General features: G+C 36.1%; 3 protein-coding genes across 3 annotated transcripts; all 3 read left to right on the top strand.

The window, feature by feature from the left end:
- Positions 1 to 208: 208 nt before the first annotated feature.
- LOC108850326 (cyclin-dependent protein kinase inhibitor SMR6) lies at positions 209 to 927 on the top strand. The gene has a single exon (XM_018623880.2). It carries the CDS (start codon positions 454 to 456, stop codon positions 793 to 795), a length of 342 nt encoding a protein of 113 aa, XP_018479382.2. The 5' UTR covers positions 209 to 453; the 3' UTR covers positions 796 to 927.
- A 1,041-nt stretch (positions 928 to 1,968) lies between these two features.
- LOC108851688 (uncharacterized) lies at positions 1,969 to 5,159 on the top strand. The gene is made up of 16 exons (XM_018625152.2): positions 1,969 to 2,142; positions 2,241 to 2,353; positions 2,440 to 2,548; positions 2,642 to 2,706; positions 2,806 to 2,844; positions 2,928 to 3,024; positions 3,096 to 3,186; positions 3,278 to 3,341; positions 3,412 to 3,488; positions 3,588 to 3,669; positions 3,788 to 3,867; positions 3,986 to 4,070; positions 4,166 to 4,234; positions 4,327 to 4,394; positions 4,490 to 4,538; positions 4,631 to 5,159. Exons 1-16 carry the CDS (start codon positions 2,076 to 2,078, stop codon positions 5,003 to 5,005), a joined length of 1,530 nt encoding a protein of 509 aa, XP_018480654.2. The 5' UTR covers positions 1,969 to 2,075; the 3' UTR covers positions 5,006 to 5,159.
- Positions 5,160 to 16,527: 11,368 nt separating this feature from the next.
- On the top strand, positions 16,528 to 19,578 carry LOC108855909 (LOB domain-containing protein 25). The gene is made up of 2 exons (XM_018629836.2): positions 16,528 to 16,827; positions 18,993 to 19,578. Exon 2 carries the CDS (start codon positions 19,010 to 19,012, stop codon positions 19,406 to 19,408), a length of 399 nt encoding a protein of 132 aa, XP_018485338.1. The 5' UTR covers positions 16,528 to 16,827; positions 18,993 to 19,009; the 3' UTR covers positions 19,409 to 19,578.
- The last annotated feature ends 3,160 nt before the right edge of the window (positions 19,579 to 22,738 follow it).

Here is a 22,738-nt window from a genome sequence, read left to right as displayed (position 1 = left end):
GCGTTACAAACTTTTGGTAATTCGTTCAATTCTTTTGAAGTGGTTAACTTGAAATGAAAATATTATTTCAATTAGTGAAGATGATCATACAATGACTATGTTGGGTAACAAAATAAGAAGGGCTTTATTCTTTAAGCAGAAAGTGGCGGGAAAAAGAACCGTTATGATATAAGATTCAGCGCCAAAAAAATAGACGAACACACGTTACTAATTTCCAATTTTACCCTTTACTCGTCTCCCACCCAAATAATAGTCTTCCTCTGAAAGCTTCTCCTCTAATAATTCCTGGGGAAGCAAGCAACTTCTTTAAAGGCAAAACGTGTCTTTAAAAGCAAGAAAATATTTTTCGCTTACTTTCTCCACTTACTCCCTCTTCTTCGCCCAATCGAGAAAAACATCCTCTTCCAATTTAATTTCCCCCCTCGTCTTCGTGTCTCTGTTCCTCCGCAAACTATGGAAACTTCGAAGAAATCACAAGTCTGTAGACGGATTAGAGACACCGACGGTAAAAAATGGGCCATCGCCGAAATCTCTATACCGACTTCACTGAAGCCGGTGAAGACCAAACTGAAAAGGACCGAGAGAGACACGGAAGCTGAAGAAGAACACTACAGTGGAAGGGAAGAGTACTGCATCACTCCCACGGCGAAAGAAACGAACCTCTCTGAGAAACTGATATGTCCCCCGGCGCCAAAGAAGCGCCGACCAGCTTTGAAGTGTCGGAGCAATGTTGGTATAGAGTACTTTGTGGTGCCTCCTACAGAGTTCGAGACCATGTTTATACGACGCCGTTAATGTAAAATGATAAGGAGTCGGGACATTGTTTGCCTTGTACTATATAAATCACCCTATGTATATTTATAGTTTTATTTGCATTTTATATACACAGTTACATAAAATATAAAAATAACTTGTGAACATTAAATTTGCTTCAACTACTACCTTGAATATATGTCGACTAGACGAGTAGTCCTTTTGATTAACACAAAGGAATGCCACTTTACAAGATTACAGTCACATAAGAGCTGTTAAGCGGTCAAGTTCCATTCATCTATCGAATACATTTTTACGAATACATAATATCAGGTAGAGGTTCATCGTCTCATACATCATAAAATACATATAAGGTCAGAAGTATGGGGGATCTTCACACACAGTATAAGAATATTAGATATAATTTATTTGACTAAAAGCATCTAAAATTTTTTTGAATAGGTTAATTTACCAATTTAATATAATCTTGTCAATACTTCTACTTGAATATAATAGAGACTATAATTATAAATTTACTAAAAATAGTGTAGAAATTTTTGTTTTATAGTAAGTTTAATTAATATTAATATTTATTATTAATTACGAAATTAATTAATATATTATTTAATAAAAATATTTAAAACATTGAGTAAGATTTTTTTTTAGATTTTTCTCAGTAGATTTTGTTATAATTAAAAATAAAATTCAAATTTATAGTTAAAATTCATTTATTATTGATATTATTATTGATTATTATGTCAAATTATATAATTAATGAAATGGACCTATTATGACTTTTTTGGTAGATAAAATGATATTTCTCTTTTAATATATAAGATTTTTTTTCCAACATTACATTGTATATAGAAGATTTTTTTTCCAACATGACATTGTAAATAGAATCTGATTCAGATAATAATTATGAGACTTTTTCTTTTACTTTTTATATATTTTTATTTATGATACATGCATGTAAAAGTTCACTAATGAAAACACCTAAAATTTGTCTAAAGTCGCTGTTTAGGTCCTAATCTCCGTGCCAAATGGGCCAACATATTAGAGACTAATGGGCTTCCAAAATACTAAAATTAACGTTCTTTCCATGTTTTTCTTAAGAAAAGTCAAAGCAACGACAATTTCGAGTTTTTGGAGAAAATTTTTCATTTTCCCGCGTGGAAGCGAAAACCAACACCGCCTAAACCAAATGACTAATCCCGCCGTGTTCCTCATCTATAACCCCATTTCTTCCCCCCGCACAAAAAAATCTTCACCACCACATCTCTCCCCCGCTTCTTCGTTTCGATTTGCAAAAGAAATCTCCGATGGAAAACTCCAGATCTAGATCCGTCTTCGTCAACATCGGACTAAGAGAGCTCAACGGATTCCGAGGTATTATATATATATCTCCACACGCTTACATTTTCAATCTCCTCGCGGTTTTTTAGATCTGACGAGCTTGTGCTGATTAAAATATTTTGGTTTTTCAGTAAGGAAGCGACCGTTCTTCGCAGACTCCGAGCTGGTTTGCAGAGAAATAGCCGGCGTAGCTGTGGAACACGACGGCTATCGGACTCCTCCGTTGGCCGTTTCGTTTTGTAAGGTATGGCGGTTTCGTCTACCCTAGATCCAGTTTAGTGGAATTTTCAGATTCAATTTAACGGTTATTTGTTTTGTTGAATCGTATAGAGTAGCAGGAACTCACAAGTGTTCGCGGTGTCAGATGAGGATGGACATGTTAGCTTGTTTCATTCGAATCGCAATTTTGACTCTTCTGCGACTCACCAAGAGAACACAGGTGTCATTTCCTTCCCGTTTGTAACCCTGATTTTGTTTTAATTTAATACAATACTGAGTCGTGTTTGTTTCAAATGTGAATCTTGTGTTGTAGAGAATGCTAGGTTTCGTGACTGGATTGCTCATAATAATGCGGTCTTCGACGTTTCTTGGATCAAGGTTTGCCATTTTGCTTGGCATTGGACTTTGTATTTATACGTTTGATTCATGATTTCTTTTCTTGATTTGATTGTTAACTTATCTCAAATTTATTTGCAGGATGATAGTTGTCTTCTGACTGCTTCTGGTGATCAAACTGTAAGTAGTGTGGCTCGTTGTTTTCTTTTTAGTTGACTAGTTTGTGAGGACAACATTATGACGTATACGATGCTCTGTTGCAGATTAAAGTATGGGATGTTGAGGAGAATAAATGTACTGGAGTACTTATAGGACACACAGGAACTGTGAAATCAATGTGTTCACATCCAACTAATTCTGGTTTGTATTCTCTTCTTGATTTACTAGTTGATAATTTCAGTCAAGATGGCTCTAACTCTTTATGCTTGCAGATCTTCTTGTCTCTGGTTCGAGAGACGGATGTTTTGCGCTATGGGATATAAGATGTAAAAGTAGCTCTCAAAAAGAGGAGTTTTGCATCAAGTAAGTCCTTCTCTCTAACCTTAGCTGTGAAAGATCTTTCTCCTTTTTTCCCTCTTGAGTCTTATTGAGTGTTGTTCTGGGATTTACGCAGCTCTACTGGCATGGTTAAAGGTGCCCACCTCTCTCCTCTTTCAAAACGAACTGGACGTCGCAAGGTTTGTACTCCTGCTCCTTCTTCCGACTCTTACTATTCTATCATCTTGGCTAATGGCTTCTTGTTTTCAGGCTGCTTCATCAAGCATTACCTCTGTGCTTTATCTCAAGGACGAGGTCACAATTGCTACTGCTGGAGCGCCAGATAGGTATTTGTACAACGTTAATTAGGTTCATGTAAATTGAATTGCAGAGCTTATAGTAGTGTTGTTTACATCCTTCTCTTTTTTTTTCTACCGTTCTGTCAGCGCCTTGAAATTTTGGGATACAAGAAAGCTGAGAGTTCCCATTGCTCAAGCATCACCACAGTCAGACTCAACAAACACTACGGTAAGCTAAGCTTCCTATTCCTCGACTCAGATAACATCATTATATTATTTCTAAATGGTTTCGATGTGATACTATACTAATTTAAAACCTGGTTATTTTTTCTTATTGGTGGTTTCAGGAAAAGAGAGCTCATGGTATTGTATCCCTGTCCCAAGACTCAAGTGGAACCTTTCTTACTGCATCATGCAAGGACAACAGGTTTGGTTTTTAATATGTTCACACTCATAACTTTACTTAGTGATTGCCCTGCACTATGAGAAAGTCCTTTAAAAATATCCAACTCTAACCAAATCTTCTTTTCCATGACCTGTTGCAGAATCTATCTGTACAACATACTGCAGCTTGACAAAGGACCTGTACAATCATTCTCTGGTTGCCGAATAGATTCCTTTTTCATTAGGGTAATAACCCCTTGTCCACAATTTTCCCTTCGGTCACACTTGATTGCTACCTAACATTTTCACACCTCACTCATCACTGAAATCTTGGTCTGCAGACAATGATTAGCCCTGATGGTGAACACATTTTGAGTGGTTCAAGCGACGGTAACGCTTACATATGGCAGGTTTGAATTCCCTGTCACGTAGTTTGGCATTTTCCTCTTATAATTCAATGATTCAAGAGTTATCAATGCTTAAAGAAGAGGTACAATTGCAGGTGAATAAGCCTCATGTAGATCCTACAGTCTTGAAAGGCCATGACAAAGAAGTAACTGCTGTTGATTGGTAAGTCCCACCTCACCGAGCCTTTTTCTGTCTCTCGTTGAATCCAGCTTTCCAACTAGTAGATTCGATGGTAATAAACAAAATCTCTTATGCAGGTCTCCATCAGAGATCGGGAAGGTAGTGACAGCTTCAGATGACTTCACGGTAATAAAAAAAAAACAAAAAGCTAATGATTTTTAGTGTATTGTTTTTTGCTCTTTGTCCCATTACTGAATTTCACGTCTGTTCATGCTTAGGTACGACTGTGGAACATAGAGATCAACCGTTGCTCTAATACAAACGCAACAGCATCTGGGTCTAGAGTTAAACGCAGAGTAACCGCATTGTCAAATACTGAAGCCAAAGAAAGACTTGAGACGAACAAAGAACCCGAGAGTCCCCAAAAGCAATCATCAGATAATCAATCTATGCCTAACATCAGAACTCCAGAGGCTCAGTTGAAGAAAACATCTTTATCATCATCATCAACACTGTCGTTATCATCATTAGAAGAAGATAAAATGTGCGAGAATACACCAGAAACTGCGGTCAACAGTCCATCATCTGTCCTAAACCCTCCTTCCTCTGTCAAAAGGCGAACCATTAGAGATTATTTCCTTGTCACTCCCTAAACATGCATCTCTTTTCCCAAAGATAGTTATTGCTGTACAGAAATATGTAAGATTTTATTAGATTCAGGTTGTAACTGAAAATTTTGCATAAAGTGCACTAGCTACTATTATCACTTACCAAGTAACAAATTCTAAATGATTATCAGAACATAAACGTTTTATCTTAAGAAGGAATGATTTTAAATATTTTCAGACTGTGTGTTCCCAAAAAAAAATATATTATCAGACTGTTAACACTCAATTTTTTTTGGTCGATCTGGTAACACTATTTCGCTTGGATTTATCACTATAAACAAAAGAAAAGACGGAATGAAAATATTGGATTGTGAATAAGATTGGACACCACTAGATTAATTCGATGTATATAAAATTATGTAAAAAGAAAAGATGTGCACTTGTAGAATAAAATTTGATCAAATAATTGTGCATATTATCTTCTAATGATTGTTGTTGATCAAATAATTGTGCATATTATTATCTAATACTTGACTTGCAATAGTTCCTCTCGACATATTTCCGCGTTATACATTTCTTCAACAACCAATTCCAAAGCCCAAACCTATGATTACTAAATCATAAGTACCATAATTAATAAGATTCATTTGGAGGATTTGATCGACCATATCTTATAATTCTTTTTGATAGACCATATCTTATATTATTATCGTTACTTCTTATTAACAACAATCTCCTATATATTAAAAGAGAAACATTACAACATTTGGGGTAGCCATGTGTCATCACCAGAATGATTTTTAAAATTCTTAGAAAAATAGGTTGATCTATCTAAATATATAATAAGGTTTTTATTAAACTAATCATATTGATTATTAATATTTTTCATTCTTTTCTTAAATAAAAATACAGAATTTCTTAATGTGATTAAAATATATATGCCAATTAAAGATTTGAATAATAAAGATTTGATAAAAATTAGTGTGTCCACTATCATTTTTAAAAATTTTAACTTATCAAAATAAATAAAACAATCACATTAACCATATAATAAAAATTATATTTTTTCGTATATGTCATACTTTCAATTTAGAAAATGACTATAAATTACTAAAACTGAAATTTTTGTGATCCATGATTTTTTTTTTTGTTATGACAACATATAAATGATTACAAAATCATATAAGTAAGAAGTCTCATTTTATAAATATTATATATATATATATATCAATATCATTTAAAATAAACTATATAGCGTAAAATATGTAAATATTTTCATTTAGAAATTTCTGCTCTGAACAATATTTTTTGATAAAAGCTTTGAACAAATAGTGACAACTTAATATTTAAATTTGAATTTTTCAAAGAAATTATAAATTACTAAAACTATTAAACATCTGACAATAAAAAAAAACTGTTATCAGTGATTTAAAGTTTTTTTTGTTATAACAGATACAAATAATCAGAAATTGTAAGAAATTATTTAATAAATATCAATATTAAAAATATACTGTATGTCTATTTTATATCATTTAAATGTAACTATTTATCATATAAAGTAGAAAATTGTTTGTTTGGATTGATAACATTTATTTATGTGTTAGCACCAATTTAATTATATACATTATAGTTACTGAATTTTTAATTATTCAATATCTGCTTATTATTTTATAATATGTAAAAATATATATAAAACGTAAAAATAACTTATATATAATGTTTATTCTGCGCAAGGCGCGAGTCTTAACCTAGTAGAATAGTATTCAGAATGTAAGCTATTGATAACTTTCCTTCCAAAATATGTATTAGAATTTCTACAAATTAAAGACTACAGACCTATAGCTTGCTGCAATTTCTTATATAAGGTGATCTCCAAAGTGCTTGCCAACAGACTCTCAGTTATTTTTCCTGGTGCTATTGAAGAGAATCAATGTGCTTTTATTGAGGAGAGGTTATTGCTAGAGAATGTGTTGTTGGCGTCAGAGCTTGTCAATGGATATCACAAGTCAGTAGGGAAAGGGAAGTGTGCGATTAAATTTGACATTTCGAAGGCATTTGACACAGTAAAATGGTCATTCATCATCTCTGTTCTGAAAGCGATGGGTCTGCCATCACAATTCACTAACTGGATTCGGCTCTGTATCTCAACGGCAGCTTTCTCAGTCTCAGTTAATGGTAGCTTAGAGGGATACTTCACTAGTGCCAGAGGCTTACGGCAAGGGTGCTCTTTATCTCCCTATCTATATGTTATCTTGAATAATGTGCTCTCAAAGCTCTTGAATGAAGCGGCAGAGAGGGGAGATTTTGCTTATCATCCACAGTGTAAGGAAGTCAAGTTAACACATTTGAGCTTTGCTGATGATATTCTAGTCTTTACAAATGGTACAGCTGAGTCTCTTATGGGTATTATGGGTACCATGAAGCGGTTCGCAACGATGTCAGGACTTCACATTAATGCAACGAAATCATCTATATTCGTTTCTGGCAGCAACACCAGGGATCTCATTAATGCGGCTGAAATCTTGCGAATTAAAGTGGGAACTCTCCCCATCCGCTACTTAGGCATGCCTCTCACAACGAAGTCTCTTACAAGTCATGATTATGAGCCATTGATTGATAAGATTCGAACCAGAATGCTCTGCTGGTCCAACAAGTCCCTCTCCTTTGCAGGCCGGTTACAGCTTATCCAATCAGTCATCTCCAGCACTGTTAATTTCTGGAGCTCAGCTTTTATTCTTCCTGCTAAATGTCTTGACACAATTGAGAGCATGTGTAGTGCTTTTCTTTGGTCAGGATCACCTAATCAAACTCACAAGGCAAAAGTCAGCTGGGAAGATCTCTGCTATCCAAAGGATGAAGGTGGTCTTGGTGTAAGGAAACTAAGGGATTCTTCCAAAGCCTTTGCTCTTAAAATTATATGGAGGTTGTTTACTCAGGCGTCATCACTGTGGGTAAGCTGGGTGCGCCATTATCTCTTGCGATATAATTCTTTTTGGGATGTTAGAGATGTGTCTCAGGGGTCATGGATCTGGCGAAAGTTACTTAAGCTCAGGGAGGTAGCTTATCAGTTTATCAGGATAGATGTTAAAGATGGACGAAGCTGTCATTTTTGGTTCGACAATTGGACGGGCATGGGTCGGCTGATAGACATAACAGGTGCTGTGGGAACTACTTACCTGGGTGTACTGCGTCATGCAAAAGTTAACAATGCTGTAACAGCAGGAAGATGGGAGATAAGAGGATCTCGTAGCAGGCGTTTTCATGATCTACATGACTGTATCAAGGCTATTGAACCACCTCTGCCTGAGAAGGGCAGGGATGTAGTGTTGTGGAAGCATGGGGAAGATGATTTTCAGCCTTCGTTCTCAGCCCGCAAGACTTGGGAACTGTTGAGATCTAAGCGGAACAAGGAGATATGGAGTAAAATTGTATGGTTCCCTCAAGGAGTGCCTCGGTACTCATTCATTACTTGGTTAGGATTCAAGAACAGGTTGTCTACGGGAGATCGTATGAGACAATGGGGAATGACACAAGGCTGCGAGTTTTGTGGAGAAAGAGATGAGACCAGAGATCACCTTTTCTTTGCTTGTCCCTACACTTACACAGTTTGGGAAAGTCTGGCTCGAAACTTACTTGGCGAAGGGATTAATCCGGATTGGCAGTGGACTGTCCAGCGACTACGGAATATGGGAGTCTCAGGCAAGGACTCTTGCCTCGCCAGGATGCTTTTTCAGACAGCAATCTACCACTTCTGGAGAGAGAGAAATGCAAGGAGGCACCAGCAACCAAGGAAATCTACAGACACGATGAGACAGTCAGTCAGCAAGGCTGTGAAAAATAGGATCTGTTCTCTCAAATTTAAACCTAACCATCAGCTGGAAGGGTTGTTAACTAGATGGTTCCAAGTCACGTAATAGCTTATTTTTTAGTTCTAGTTTACAGCATAAGGTTTATTTGTACATAACATTCTTTTGATCGATCAATAAATTTGAAATTTCATCAAAAAAAAAATAGTATCCATTTGCTGACAAAAAAGCATCCATTTTTTTTTGATGAAATGTTAAATTTATTGATCACTTCAAGAGAGAAACTGTACAGCTATAGTGTTTGTCTAAAGAATAAAAGAATAGAATCAAAACCAAGTCAGAAACTCAGAGATTAAACGACACTGTCATGCGCTTCGAACCAGCGAATCATCAGTCCTTGTAGTCGCGGGTTGAGGGCGTACTTGAGGGAAGTGATGCGGTTCCTTATGGTCTTGTCTATTAGCCTTGCCAACTGGTCTATTGTTTTGTTTCCGGTACCATGCTTTCTCTCGTTGCGCTCACGCCAGATAGAGTATATCGTGACTTGCAGGGCCAGCCTCAAGAGTATGAAGGTGAGGCGATCATAGGAACCAGTAAGCATGTGCGTTAGTGTCGTGTCCCAGTCTGGGACAGGATCCCTTCCAAATAAATTCCCAGCCACCTTTAGCCAGACCATATATGTGTAAGGACAAGCAAAGTATAGATGATCCCTGGTCTCATCAGGTTCACCACAGAAAATGCAGTATTGTGGCTGCCCCCAACTGCGAGTGCGGTTACCGGTAGATAGTCTGTCCCGAATAGCAAGCCAGGTGATGAATGCATACCGGGGAACGCCTTGAGAGAACCAGACCAATTTGCTCCAATTCACTCTACTCTTCGTGTGCCTTATCTGATGCCAGGTTTCAGAGGCTACAAACCGATGAGAATACTCAGCACCTCCTCTCTTCCATAGAACTGCATCCCTGCCATCAGTTAAGCGAACAAGAAAAGCTTTGATATCATCAATCATGGAGAGGATAAGGGGGTCCCTGCATCTACGAAAATGCCACACTCCCCCACGAAAGACATCAGTAATCCGCGACTCCCTTCTAATGCCAAGTCTCTGTGTCCCAATCTCACCAACAACCTCTATCAACCTGCCCTTAGGATGCCAATTATCAGTCCAAAACCGAACAGTAGTACCATCGTTAACCTCGTGTCGAATGAAGTTTTTTGCCAACGAACGAACCTGTAACAGCTTACGCCATAGCCAAGATCCCTGACCTGTGTCCCTGACATCCCAAAAAGTGTCATCTCGAAGCAAGTATCTCCTAACCCAAAGGACCCAGAGTGAAGAAGACTGAGTGAATAATCGCCAGATAAGCTTCAGCTAGAAGACGAGACAAACCTCTGAAATACGACGGATCCCCAACCCTCCTTCTTCAAACGGATGGCAGACATCTTCCCATGAGATCTTGGCTTTAGTCGTAATATTTGGAGAGCCACTCCAGAGGAAAGCAGAGCACATGCTCTCCACCTCATCAATGCAGCCTTGTGGGAGGCAAAATGCAGCACACCAGAAGTTCGTGATGCTAGCAATGACCGACTTTATAAGTATCAGACGACCGGCATAAGAGAGTGCTTTGCTCATCCATGAAAGCAAACGGCTCCTGATCTTTGTGACAAGAGGCTCATAATCACTCCTTGTCATAATCTTGGTGGTGAGAGGTAGACCTAGATATTTTATGGGAAGGGCAGAGACTGACAGACCCACAGTAGCCGCTGCATTTTGTAACTCATTCTTCCCTCTACCAGCAGCAAATACCGTAGACTTCGCTATGTTGATCCGAAGACCAGATATAGCCGCGAACCTTTCAAAAACCTGAAGAGTACCCTGAAGTGATTCTGCAGTGCCATCAGTGAAAACAACTATATCATCAGCAAAACTCAGGTGCGACAAGCTGACATCCTTACAATGCGGGTGAAATCTAATGCTTTCCTCTACCATCGCCCTGTTAATGAGCTTAGATAGCACATTACTCACGATCACATAGAGATACGGGGATAACGAGCACCCTTGTCGAATGCCTCTACTACTGGTGAAGAAACCTGCTAATTCCCCATTTACTGAGACAGAAAACGCTGCAGTGCTAATACATCTCATAATCCAGGTGACAAACATGTCGGGATAATCCATGGCTCGAAGGGTCTTCTCTATAAAAGACCAACTCACTGTATCAAAAGCTTTGGCAATATCCAGCTTGATGGCAGATCTGGAGGATACCGACGGCTTATGATAATCCTTGACTATCTCAGTGGCTAGCAACACATTCTCTAGAAGTAATCTGCCTTCCACAAAAGCACATTGATTCAACTCTATAGCCTCAGGCAATGTAGCTTTGAGTCTTTTAGCAAGGATCTTGGAAACAACCTTATAGAGAACGTTACAGCAGGCTATAGGTCTGAAGTCAGTCATCTTCTCAGCATCAGTCGTCTTGGGAATTAGGGACAACAGAGTAGCATTGACACTATGCGGCATGAAGCCGAACATGAAGAAAGATTGGACTGCGGTGATCATGTCTTTCCCAACTACTGGCCAAGCAGCCTTGTAGAACTCCATAGGGTATCCATCAGGTCCAGGAGCTTTATTAGTGGGCATGGAGGATAGGGTGTCTATGATCTCCGATGGTTCCACCGGTTTCATAAGGAGAGCTTTGGCCTCACTCGAGCAGCGGAAGTCAACCAAATCAGCCAGGTCTTCCTGCTCTATATCAACGAAGTCCTGAGGCGATCCATTGAGGAAATTGTCAAAGTGTGAGGCAGCCTCGGTCTTAATATCCATGGGAGATGTGAGAATCCTGCCATCTGCTGTCACAATACGACGTATGGTGTTTCTCGCATTCCTACTCTGAGTAACCTTGTGGAAAAATCGAGAGTTCCTGTCACCTAGGCCCAACCACTGAACTCTTGACTTCTGGTAGTAAAACTGCTCCTCGATGCCTGAAATATGGTGCCAGTGCTCCCAAGCATCCGAGGCAGCTTCAAAGGTGGATGTCTGAGGATTTCGCATTGCTTCAGTCTGCTTTTCACACAGGTCGTTGTAAGCTTGCTTTACTCTTCCTGGCAGATCACCGAACATGTCACGATTTAGCCCACGCATTTCAGCTTTAAGTGCCTTCAGCTAGTCTTGAAACATTTTTAAAGCCGAGCGAGAGTGGAAAAGGGGTCCCGTTTCGCTCCAAACCCTGCTCACTACTTCAAGGAACCGAGGGTGAGAAGCGGTGTGGTTAAAAAATTTGAAAGGCTTTGTATTCCCTTGAGGAGCCTCACGCAGTTGGATGTGCATTCGTAAATGATCTGAAACTCCACCTGATTCAAAAGTAACATAAGAGTTTGGGAAAACACCGATCCAACAGCTATTGCTCATAACCCGATCCAGCTTCTTGCTTATAGGGTTCGCATCCTGATTGTTCATCCAAGTAAAAGAGGACCCGACTTGAGCTAAGTCCATCATATCACAGCTGCTGACCACATTTTGAAACTCCCTTATTGCACTTCTATCTGCTGTAGTTTCTGCAAGACGAGAGTGCTCCAGTGAGGATAGAGCAACATTAAAATCACCTTGGATTATCCATGCATTTGTATCCCCTGCCACTGACCGAGAGATAGTCTCCATTTCACTCCATAGCTCCCTTCTTTCTATCATGCAATTTGATGCATAGATAAATGAAGAAAGGAAAATATCACCAGACGCTTTAAACCGAACCCATACAGTAATCATCTGTGTAGAAGTAGATACCGGAATAACCTCCACCGCATCAGACCAACAAACCCAAATCCTTCCCAAACGATGACTCGAGTAGTTATGAACACAACTCCAGCCTGGGAAAGTAGAATCAAAAACCTTCTGAAAATTCTCCTCACGAACTCTAGTCTCTAATAAACAACCAAAACTCAACTTAGCAGCTGCAATCCAATATCTGACTGCTTTTTGTTTACGTGGCATATTGAACCCACGTATGTTCCATGCAAAAATTGACGACATCAGTACTTCCGGGAGGAAGCTTTCTTTGATTGCTGAGACCCCTTCTGTTGCTGTGTGATAGCCTTGACCAAATCTCTAGAATTTGCAATAGTTTTCTTGACGCCCTTACCTCTGCCACGAGGTGCGCTACTTTGTCGCTGCGTTACCGTTGCACTTGTATTCATTACAGAGCCTGAGTCAGTAGAACGTTCCGGAGAAAAGTGGGCCTTTTGCATAGCTTGCTCGCCTACAGTTTCCTCTTCAGAACCCACTTCCACATCTTCCTCATCAATCTCACCTTCCTCCCTTATATCTTGAAGAGCACTGAAACCATTCGGAGATAAACACCCCTTGTTTTTGCCCTCTTGCAAAGTTGAGGGCGGAGCCCTGGCATGGCCAGAGACAATAGCCCATTGTTCTGCATCGGAGTAACCCCCGGTTCCTGCTTCAGTACTAGTAGTACACACTCGCTCCTGATCAGAAACGGGGTGCGTAATGTTTGATAGGTTCTTCTCGCCAGACAAAGACTCGAGTTCAGCCATCAGCTTAGTCATGATTACAGCACCCGAGGTGTCAGGCAAATCCTTGGAGGCAAAACCTTCCATCACAACAGAATCACTTTGCAGGTTACGAGCTTCATCGCCATCTATCGTCTTGGTAAGGGCTTCATCGTCTTGCGCAGCCATATTTTCTTTAGCTTTCTGGACAGAGCAATGCATCTCCAAGTGTCCCCAACGAGAACACAATGAGCATCGAGGTGGGAGCCATGGATAGGTAATGGTGATCAGTTCATCAGAGCCGTTCCTTCCCTTAAAACTGATCTTATTAGGTAAGGGCTTGGTCAAGTCAACTTCCACCAGTACTCTGGCCACATCCATGCGAACGCAGCGCTCCGTGCTCGGGTGTAGTTTAATAAAAGTACCCGCAGTGCGAGATAAGAAGCTGAGGCCCTTCTTTGAGTATAGATAACCCGGGACCTGTGCCAAGTCCACCCACAGCGGGATGGCTGAGAGATCAGGAGGAGAGCTAGCTGTCTCCGGAGACCAAACACCAACCATAAGGGGCACCTCCGAGATGTGCCAGAATTTCCTCCTGAGCACTCTGTTACGAGTAGCTGCATCCTCAATTCTAAACAGAACCGTAGTTTTTCCAATGAATTGGACGTCAATTTTAGTCTTCTTCCCTGGCTGCACCCAGATTCGATTTACAGTGGCGTGAATCGAACCAATGTGCGGAGCGTCATTCATGAAGTAACCCACTACACAGCTTTTCCACAGAGGCTCCGTGTTCTCCAACAGCTCCACCGGGACTTCCAATTCCGCTACACCATCCTTAACCACAAACTGAGGGTTCAGGTTCGGGCTTGCAGATCCCTCCACAAGAACAGAGGAGTACGAGATCTTCTCTCGTTCTTCAACCTCAACCTCAACTGCTACTGTCTTCTCCGATTCCACAACTGCTACTGTCTCCTCCGGATCCACGCCATTTGTTTGCCTCGGCCCATCAACTTCCGATCTCGGATCCTCTCCGCGGGCCTCTTCCTCCTTGTTTGCCGTGGGTGAATCGCTTTTGTTTCGTGAATCGCCGTCTCCATCGCCACCTATCATTAGGGTTTTCTTAAAGCATCCATTTTAACCTTTATTATACATATATACAATATAACTTATTAATAATGTTAGTACTATGATCATTTATTAATATATATAGTTATTAATTATTTTTAAAAACTAATATTTAGATTTATATTTATAAAATAAATTTTCAACTTTTAAGAAAATATTAATTTCATGATATTACATACTAACCAAATTTTGTTATAGATTCATTTTATATTCAGTAAAATAACATTAAAATATTAAAATGCAAAAACAAATTATAGGTGAATTTTATTTGTAAAAATAAAAATACGATGTTTTATTTATATTTGCTTGCAGAGGTCTACAAGCCTATTCGCCTTCGTTTATTTTCTATCAAAGGCAACTCAAATTTATAGGGCAATCCATGGATAGAACCATCGATAATTACACTCAAATAAATTGGATGATGAACCTTTCCTTTTTTCTTTTCTTTTTTTCCTTTGAACAACATGGACTATGAACCTTTTTTTTTTTGGAAACTGGACTATGAACCTTTCTTAATTTCTTTATTTTAAACATTCTCAGCTTAAGTTTGATTCTATAGGTGTAGTTGCAACTTTTGTTTTCTTTTTAATTGTTCGAATTGTAATATGATTAGCATCAAACTTTCCTTCTTCAGAAACAGTTCCAGTGAAGAAAGAAGACATATCCATGTTTTGTATATAACAATTATTAAATGATAATTTTAATAAGAATATGTATTTACTTAAAAGTTATTAAAATTTTATTATTTTATTAAATTATATCATATTTTATATTTTTCCAACTTGAAATTAGGAAAATATTATTTTACTATGTGTATTATTTATCAAATATCATTTTATAGAGTTTTATTGTATAAGCATTCTAACATTAGTAAATTTTGTTAAACATAGTTTCCTTGAGAGAAGCTATGAATGTTGAAAACGTTCTGTAATGGGACGTAGAAGTTCGCCATTTATATATTTTTGTTTTTTTGGATAAATAAAATAATAAATATAACATTTTTTTCAATCTTATTAAGTAGGATATACTAATATTACTTACTAGATTGTGAGCCAATATATATATATATTTTTTTAAGGCGAGCCAATATTTGTTTCTTGCTTGAAAAGAGAATGGAAAATAAAAGGGTGGATCGAGCAAGACTTTCGTATCCCAAATATTCATTTGATAAGCATACCTTACCAACTTATAGGTGCATGCATATGTACATACATTTTTTTAAAGGGTTAAATCCGGATTTATTAAAGATAAAGACCTAATCCTCGGATGGGAGGTGTAGTCCACAGATATACCTTTTTCAGGATATTCAAATGAGCTCTAAAACATGGACTCATATCCATGTTGTAAACAAATGCATCAAGAGATAGTTTTCTCCAGCAGAATTCGAACTCGTTACCTGGATATAGGCAGGAGTCCGGTCCTAACCATTAGGTCACAGTGATCCGTTCTGCATATGTAAATACATAAGACACTGATTTTCCTTTTTACTAGATTTTGCACCAATGTTTGTATGCATGCGTATTCAAGTGCATTCATTTTTTTGGATCTAATTTCGGCTTTATCTTTTCCTTTTTTTCCTTTTTCTTTCAGTGTCATATTATTTTCATACTTTCTTGTTGAACACTTTCTTGTTGAACATTTTGATATATATGCATACACTGAAAATCTAATCAGAGAATTAAATACGTAAAGTACCATTATCAAAAAAAGTATAGGTAAACTAATGCTTGTCAATGACTATCTTAGCTAATCATTAGTATAATCTACGCACATGCTACCAAATATTGCACCAAATTGTGTTTTATCATTTAGATATATAAGAATGCTAATTCAGGTTTACCAAAGGATTTTTCTATTTCTCACTCATCTTAATATATTAAAATCAGAGAATATATAAATAGTCCATATATTGAATAGTGATATATTGCAAGTAGAATATCTTAGTTCGTCATTTACATAAAGAATAATTTGCTTCAAAATAAAGTTACGAAAATGTTTTAAATTACTGGAAGGCTTTCAAATGGAGTATAATTTTCTATGGTTAGGAGGTATTTCCTTATAAGTTCACTATTTTAGGTCCTCAATTAATTGAGGCTAATTTGTCTGTTTCAATCTCATTATATTCAGCTTCTTTCTCGCTCAAAGCACCAAAATACCTTTTGCCCACACACACACACACACACTCTCTCTCTCTCTCTCTCTCTAATCCCTGTCTTTTCTCTCTCCAACTTTCCCCTTAGAGACTCCTCTTTGTCTCTGACTAGGGTTTCTCTCTTAAAATGACAAATAATCTCAATAATTGAAGATCCTCTTGAGGATTTTCCATATCCTCTTCCCATCATAGTTAAGACACAGAAGAGAGAACCAAAGAAGAGCAAACAGTTCTGACTTCTGAGTAGTTATCAGGGGGACTTACTCTTGTTGCTCCATCGAAAGGTAAGAGCAAACGTGTTTAATTCTACTCAACTAATTTACGCACACTTGCATAATATATATACTGTACTTTTATGTTAATTGGTTATATGATATTAGAGAGTTTAAATCATGAAGATTTAATCACTGATCTTGAACTTTCAAGTTATTATTGGATGACCTTTATTTACAAATTAAAAAGTTAGAGATGAAGTGCAATGTAAATTTCAAGTTAGAATTGGATGACCTTTATTTACAAATTAAAAAGTTAGAGTTGAAGATACAATACTGTATCACTGACCCTTAAGTATATGTACATGCCATTTTGATTTAAGCCGCCATGTGAGATCATAGATTCAAGAAAGTGAATCAATATTTGTTTTATAGATGAGGAGATCTCAGAATCAGAGAGACAGAAAGTGTTGTCGATGAAAAAATCAGAAAAAAATCTGCTAAACTAAACGCCAAGAACATAAACGTATGGTCGGGAGTAATTATGTTCGAACTAAGAGAAAAAGAGTAACCAAAGATTGATAGGAAAAAGTCGATTTCCCTTGTTTTTTACCAAATTTAGTGGCACACAAATACTTATATATGTTTATGACAAAAGCCATGTTATATCCAAAAAGATCTAGGTCTGGTGTACAATACGAAAAATGCAAAGTTTACATAACCCTGTACATCAGATTCAACGAACCAATACTCCAATACTCCAGAACGTAGAACGAGTGTGAGTTACCTTCGATTTGAATATATACATATAAAACAACACCCATTTTCTTCATGTATATATGGAGATTAAATGATTTTTTTATGTGTTATGTAGTCGTACAGCTAAATTATATAACTTTTTTTTGATAATCAAGCTAAATTATATAACTTTTCCTGATCGTATTGCCTGTTAGATTTAACATCTTCTGCATATATATGTAGTAAGTTTGGCATTAATGTATTAAACATTGGTTTTAGTGTCCCAAGATAATATGTGAAATTAATTGATTATAACGCTAATCTACGATACAGGTATGTATTTATTTGCCTGATATATATTTTAAATACCGAACATTGGTAACCAGTTTTAGGGAGAAAACGAGAATTAATATCAAGACAATGCTTGTAACCAATTATATTGGTGATGAGAGTATCTTGACATTTTACCAAAAAAAAATAAAAAAATTATATTGATGATGAGAGTATTATCTATATATGCTTTTGTTACTAAGATTATGAACTGTGCAGATTAAAAGACCAAAGCTTTATAGTCAACCAGGTATTGTCCTATACCATGTGCAGCAATATTTTTTTCAATTTAATTTATATTTTAAAAATATTATTATTTTTTTAATTTTTTTAATATTTATAATTTTTATTTAATTAAACATATAACTAAAATAAAATAAACAATTTTGTTTGTTTTAAATTATATTTAAAAATAGATATGTATATACTTAAGTTTATAAACTAAATTATTTTAAATCAACTAATATAAATTAAGAAAATAATTTTTATGTAATTTTCTTTTCATTATCAAAATGTAAACCTATATAGTATTTCTAAAATTTGTAGATATATAAAAGAAGCTAATGATATTACGTTTTTTGTAGTTTTTAAAACAATGTAAAACATTCAATATTAGTTGATTTAAAAAAAATATTCAATATTTTAGTAAGAAAATTGTATAATTATAAAAAACAGAAATAAATAACATTTTGAAAATTTTAAAATATGATTATATTTTTATTGTTATATTATTAATGTTATATTTGAATGAATTTATACTAATGATGATGTATAATTTTCTATCATATTCTAAGAAGTTTTAAAAATATAGATTATTATTAAAAGTAATCATTCATGTCATATTTAATACGTGTCATCGATTTTATTATGTTATTGTTCATTTATTTGATAAAAATAATTATAAAAAGAACATTTGTGAAATCACTTTGCAAATAATGGTGTAGGTATAATGGAAATAATATTTTTAAAATGTTTGAATGTTTATAATGCGTACGTAGTAGACACATATACATATTGTGTAAATGTTACTGATATATAAAACGATGAGATTTTAACGAATTGCAATATCGATATGGATCAAAATTCATATCAATCTTGTAATTCCTCAAAACTCCATAGATGATTAAATTGTTTTTTTTTTGTTTTTCTTTTCCAAAAATAAATATCAGGGGGAATATAACAAAAGATGTCGTCGTCGTATTTTAACTATACAAACTCACCGTGCGCGGCATGCAAGTTCCTCCGGCGGAAATGCACTTCGGACTGCGTATTCGCACCCTATTTTCCGCCAGAGGAACCTACAAAGTTTGCGAACGTCCACCGGATATTTGGGGCAAGCAACGTCAGCAAGATCCTCCAGGAGGTGGCGCCACATCAACGAGAAGACGCAGTGAACTCGCTTGCTTACGAGGCGGAAGCAAGGCTAAGAGATCCAGTTTATGGTTGCGTTGGCGCCATCTCGGTGCTCCAAAGACAAGTCTTGGGGCTGCAAAGGGAACTAGAGGAGACTAATGCTGATATCATGAGGTACGCTAGTTACCTTGGTGGTGAAACGGCATCGGTTTATGGAGACCGGAGAGGTTGACTGGTCAACTGGAAATCTTCAAATATATATGTTGATGAGAACATCCATGCATGTGTAAGTGTATGCTTATTTGTAATATACATGTTTAATTTAAATTGTATTTTCATTAACATAGGAGGTCAAAGGATATTTGTGAATATGTCAAACAAGCAAATATAGTCATTGATGTATGTGGTTGTGTTTGCTTAATCATAACTTGCATTTCAATAATTTGAACTAGATTACTAATTCACACAAATGAACCCAATCTTGAAACTATGGATTCATGTTTGAACCTCACAATACTTTGTTAAAATGTGCTGCCTAACTTTTACCAAACGCATTTCAACCAACTTAAATAATCACATTGTTAGAAAGATACGAGATAAGGATGTGCGTACTCCCGTTTAGAGAAATATTTCATTGATCAATGAAGCAATATTAACATTGAATTATGATATTTAGTTTAGTGTGTCGAAAGTTCTGAATAGACACATAAGAAAGTCGACTAATAATTGGTTGTTTAATTATTCACTAGTCACTAGTCAGTAACATCATTTTGCTAATATTCTAATTTACTTGAGTGATTTATAATATATTGTCGACTTAAGAGAAAAAAGTTCATAAATTTGCTGAAGACATCAAGTAGTAGTACCTTTGTTTAGGCACATGTCTTCATAGGGAATCTCTTTTTTAAAGTCGCTCCATTTTTATTTCATGTCGTCTGGCGGCGACCTAACAACCAATTATATTCACATACAAATCAAGTCACCAACTACCAACTCCTAGTTCACTTTCTTTTCCATAATTAAGATTGATGATCACTATTCTACAAAAATTAAGACCGGGTATGATACACAAAAGTCACTGACTCAAAAGTTTAGAAATATATTATAATTAAAACGTCGTCTAATTGTTTAACCAATTCCAATTTATTTGAATATTATTGAAAACGAAGCAGTTTAAAATTATAAGGTTAACTAGATTTTGACCCGCACGCCCGTGCGGGTGTATTTTCTATAAAATATGTTGTTATCTATTTTCCATGTCAATATTAGAGTTGCAAGAAAATCCGAATCCAAAAAATCGAACCGATCCCGATCCAAAAAGAAGTACCAAACCCGAATTAAAATTGATTAAATATCTAAATTAATCAAAATTTTGGAATTTAGAGAACTGAAACCAAATCCGATTCGAATTAAAATATTTCGGATACCCAAACATATTCGAAATAGATTTATATACTTATATATATTTTAGATTTAATGTATTTAAAAACTTCCAGAATATATCTGATACTTTTAAGTTGGTTTAAATAATTGATAATATATATAAATAGTCATATGTAAATATCTAAAATCGTTAAAGTATAATCTACTTGATAAGGAAAGTGAAATTGACTAAGTACAATTAATAGCTATATATGTGGAGATACGTTTCTTAATTTAAAAGTGAAAATATTAACTCACAGATTTGATTTGATATGGTGTTAATTAATTCAGTGGCATAGGTATGTAATTTTTGAGGAAAACTAAGGATTATTTTATTTTTGTACTTCAGTTTTAATAGATTAGATGTGCCAAAGTGGTATTCAGATGCTACAATTTATGAAAAATTTTAATGAGTGGTTTTAATACCCCATCCGGCTTCACTATTTTTTTTTTCTCTTTTTCAAGTTTCTTAAAGTTTGACATAAATAGATGATAAATAAAGTGAAATTATGTTTCCCAAATCTCAAACGGCAATGAACTATCTTCAGTTACCTCTACAGCTTTATCAATTGGTTACATAGACACGGTTCAAATTTTACCATTGCGAAAAGAGAGAGCGATCAGACGCATCATCATGTTTATTATGCTTTAATACTCCTTACCTCACTTGTGTTTGGAGCAAATCACGAGAAAGGATCTAAGACGCATTATGCTTCAGTACTTCTTACATCACTTGTGCTTGGATGTGGTCACTAGTCAGGGTGTCTTCTATATTATTCACATGTTTATCTATATAATTATATATGTATGTGTCGACTTCCATACGTGGATTTACATGTCGACTTTAAGACAAGGGGATTCAAGATTGTGTTCAGACACAAGTCAGCTTCAGCAACAGAAAATAATGGTACATCCATTTTTTTCCATCATTTCATTTTAACCTTTTATATATTATAACAATCTTATTTATTTACACCATCACTGTCTACTGCAGAAATATGATTGTATTGCCATGTGATAAATCATCTCATAGTTTTATACATCTTTAGACTTTTCCTCAATTATTCGATTCATCTCTCGAAATCTTCCATGGTTTTTCTTGATCTTTATAATTACAAAATGATAACATATCATTTACATTTTGAAAATCAATCCACATCTTTCAAATTTTCGTAAGGAAAAGAAATCTAAGCAATTATTATTTTTGATCACGGACTCACGGGTTCACACCATTTTCATTTTACAATTAAACTTTTTAATGTTCCAAACCTGGACTTGGTGACCATATAAAACTCCAGCAGAAAATGTACTAATGTCTCTGTTCGGAGGAAAGCCGACTGCTTCAGTACGTGCGATTTAAGCCATGTACCTAACTTTTCATAGGTTAAATCCAAGTTTGAAATCAATCATTAAAAAGGCAGGAAAACGTAAAAGGGGCCATATATGGGCCCAATTTGTGGACCAAAAGATAGTGAGGCAGAAGTTTATCAAGTAGCAGTGGACCACCACTAAACCGCCCAATAGCTTAGCAATGTCCAATAACAGAAACAAATGAAAAGCCTTGTCCCACGGACGACGTCGTTTTCGTCAGCAATTGATTGATTCGATTATATCTTTATTTTCTTTTCATTGATTAGACATCTGTTGGAGAAAAAGGTACGAAAGCCAATGGACAACCACAGTGTGCTCGTGTCACATAAGCGATCAACCGATTCTGGTCCACGTTATGCAAAAACAAATTAATACACGTTACAAGTTATGCAAAAACAAATTAATACACGTTACATACAATTTGTGACATTATTAGATGGTGTAAAATGTAACTAACAAAGTAACATTATTACTCGTACTGATTTTTTATTATCTTTTAACTAATAGTCTAATACTACAGCCGTTTGATGTCAAAAAAAACTAATAGTCTAATACCCGTTATAACAGTTAGGATTATTGTAATAGACTTGCTTCTATATATCTCCTGTCCTGTTTAGTGCAAACAACTTTGGTATTTCGATTCAGGCCATACCAGACGGGAGATTTTTTTTTAGATGGTTCAAGTTGATTTGCAAAGACTATGTAACACAACAAGGCGACAATGCAAACGGTCTCTCTCTACCTTGGTTTCCCAACACATTAATATTTG

This window comes from Raphanus sativus, chromosome 4, assembly GCF_000801105.2.
Source record: "Raphanus sativus cultivar WK10039 chromosome 4, ASM80110v3, whole genome shotgun sequence".
In the NCBI taxonomy this organism is placed as follows: domain Eukaryota; kingdom Viridiplantae; phylum Streptophyta; class Magnoliopsida; order Brassicales; family Brassicaceae; genus Raphanus; species Raphanus sativus.
This window is presented reverse-complemented; position numbering and strand designations above follow the sequence as displayed.

Excerpts from the sequence above, each read along its gene's own strand:
- LOC108850326 (XM_018623880.2), top strand. The coding sequence starts at position 454 with ATGGAAACTTCGAAGAAATCACAAGTCTGTAGACGGATTAGAGACACC.
- LOC108851688 (XM_018625152.2), top strand. The coding sequence starts at position 2,076 with ATGGAAAACTCCAGATCTAGATCCGTCTTCGTCAACATCGGACTAAGA. Across the intron at positions 2,354-2,439 it reads TGGCCGTTTCGTTTTGTAAG|AGTAGCAGGAACTCACAAGT; the intron begins GTATGGCGGTTT and ends TGAATCGTATAG. Across the intron at positions 3,342-3,411 it reads AACGAACTGGACGTCGCAAG|GCTGCTTCATCAAGCATTAC; the intron begins GTTTGTACTCCT and ends TCTTGTTTTCAG.
- LOC108855909 (XM_018629836.2), top strand. The coding sequence starts at position 19,010 with ATGTCGTCGTCGTATTTTAACTATACAAACTCACCGTGCGCGGCATGC.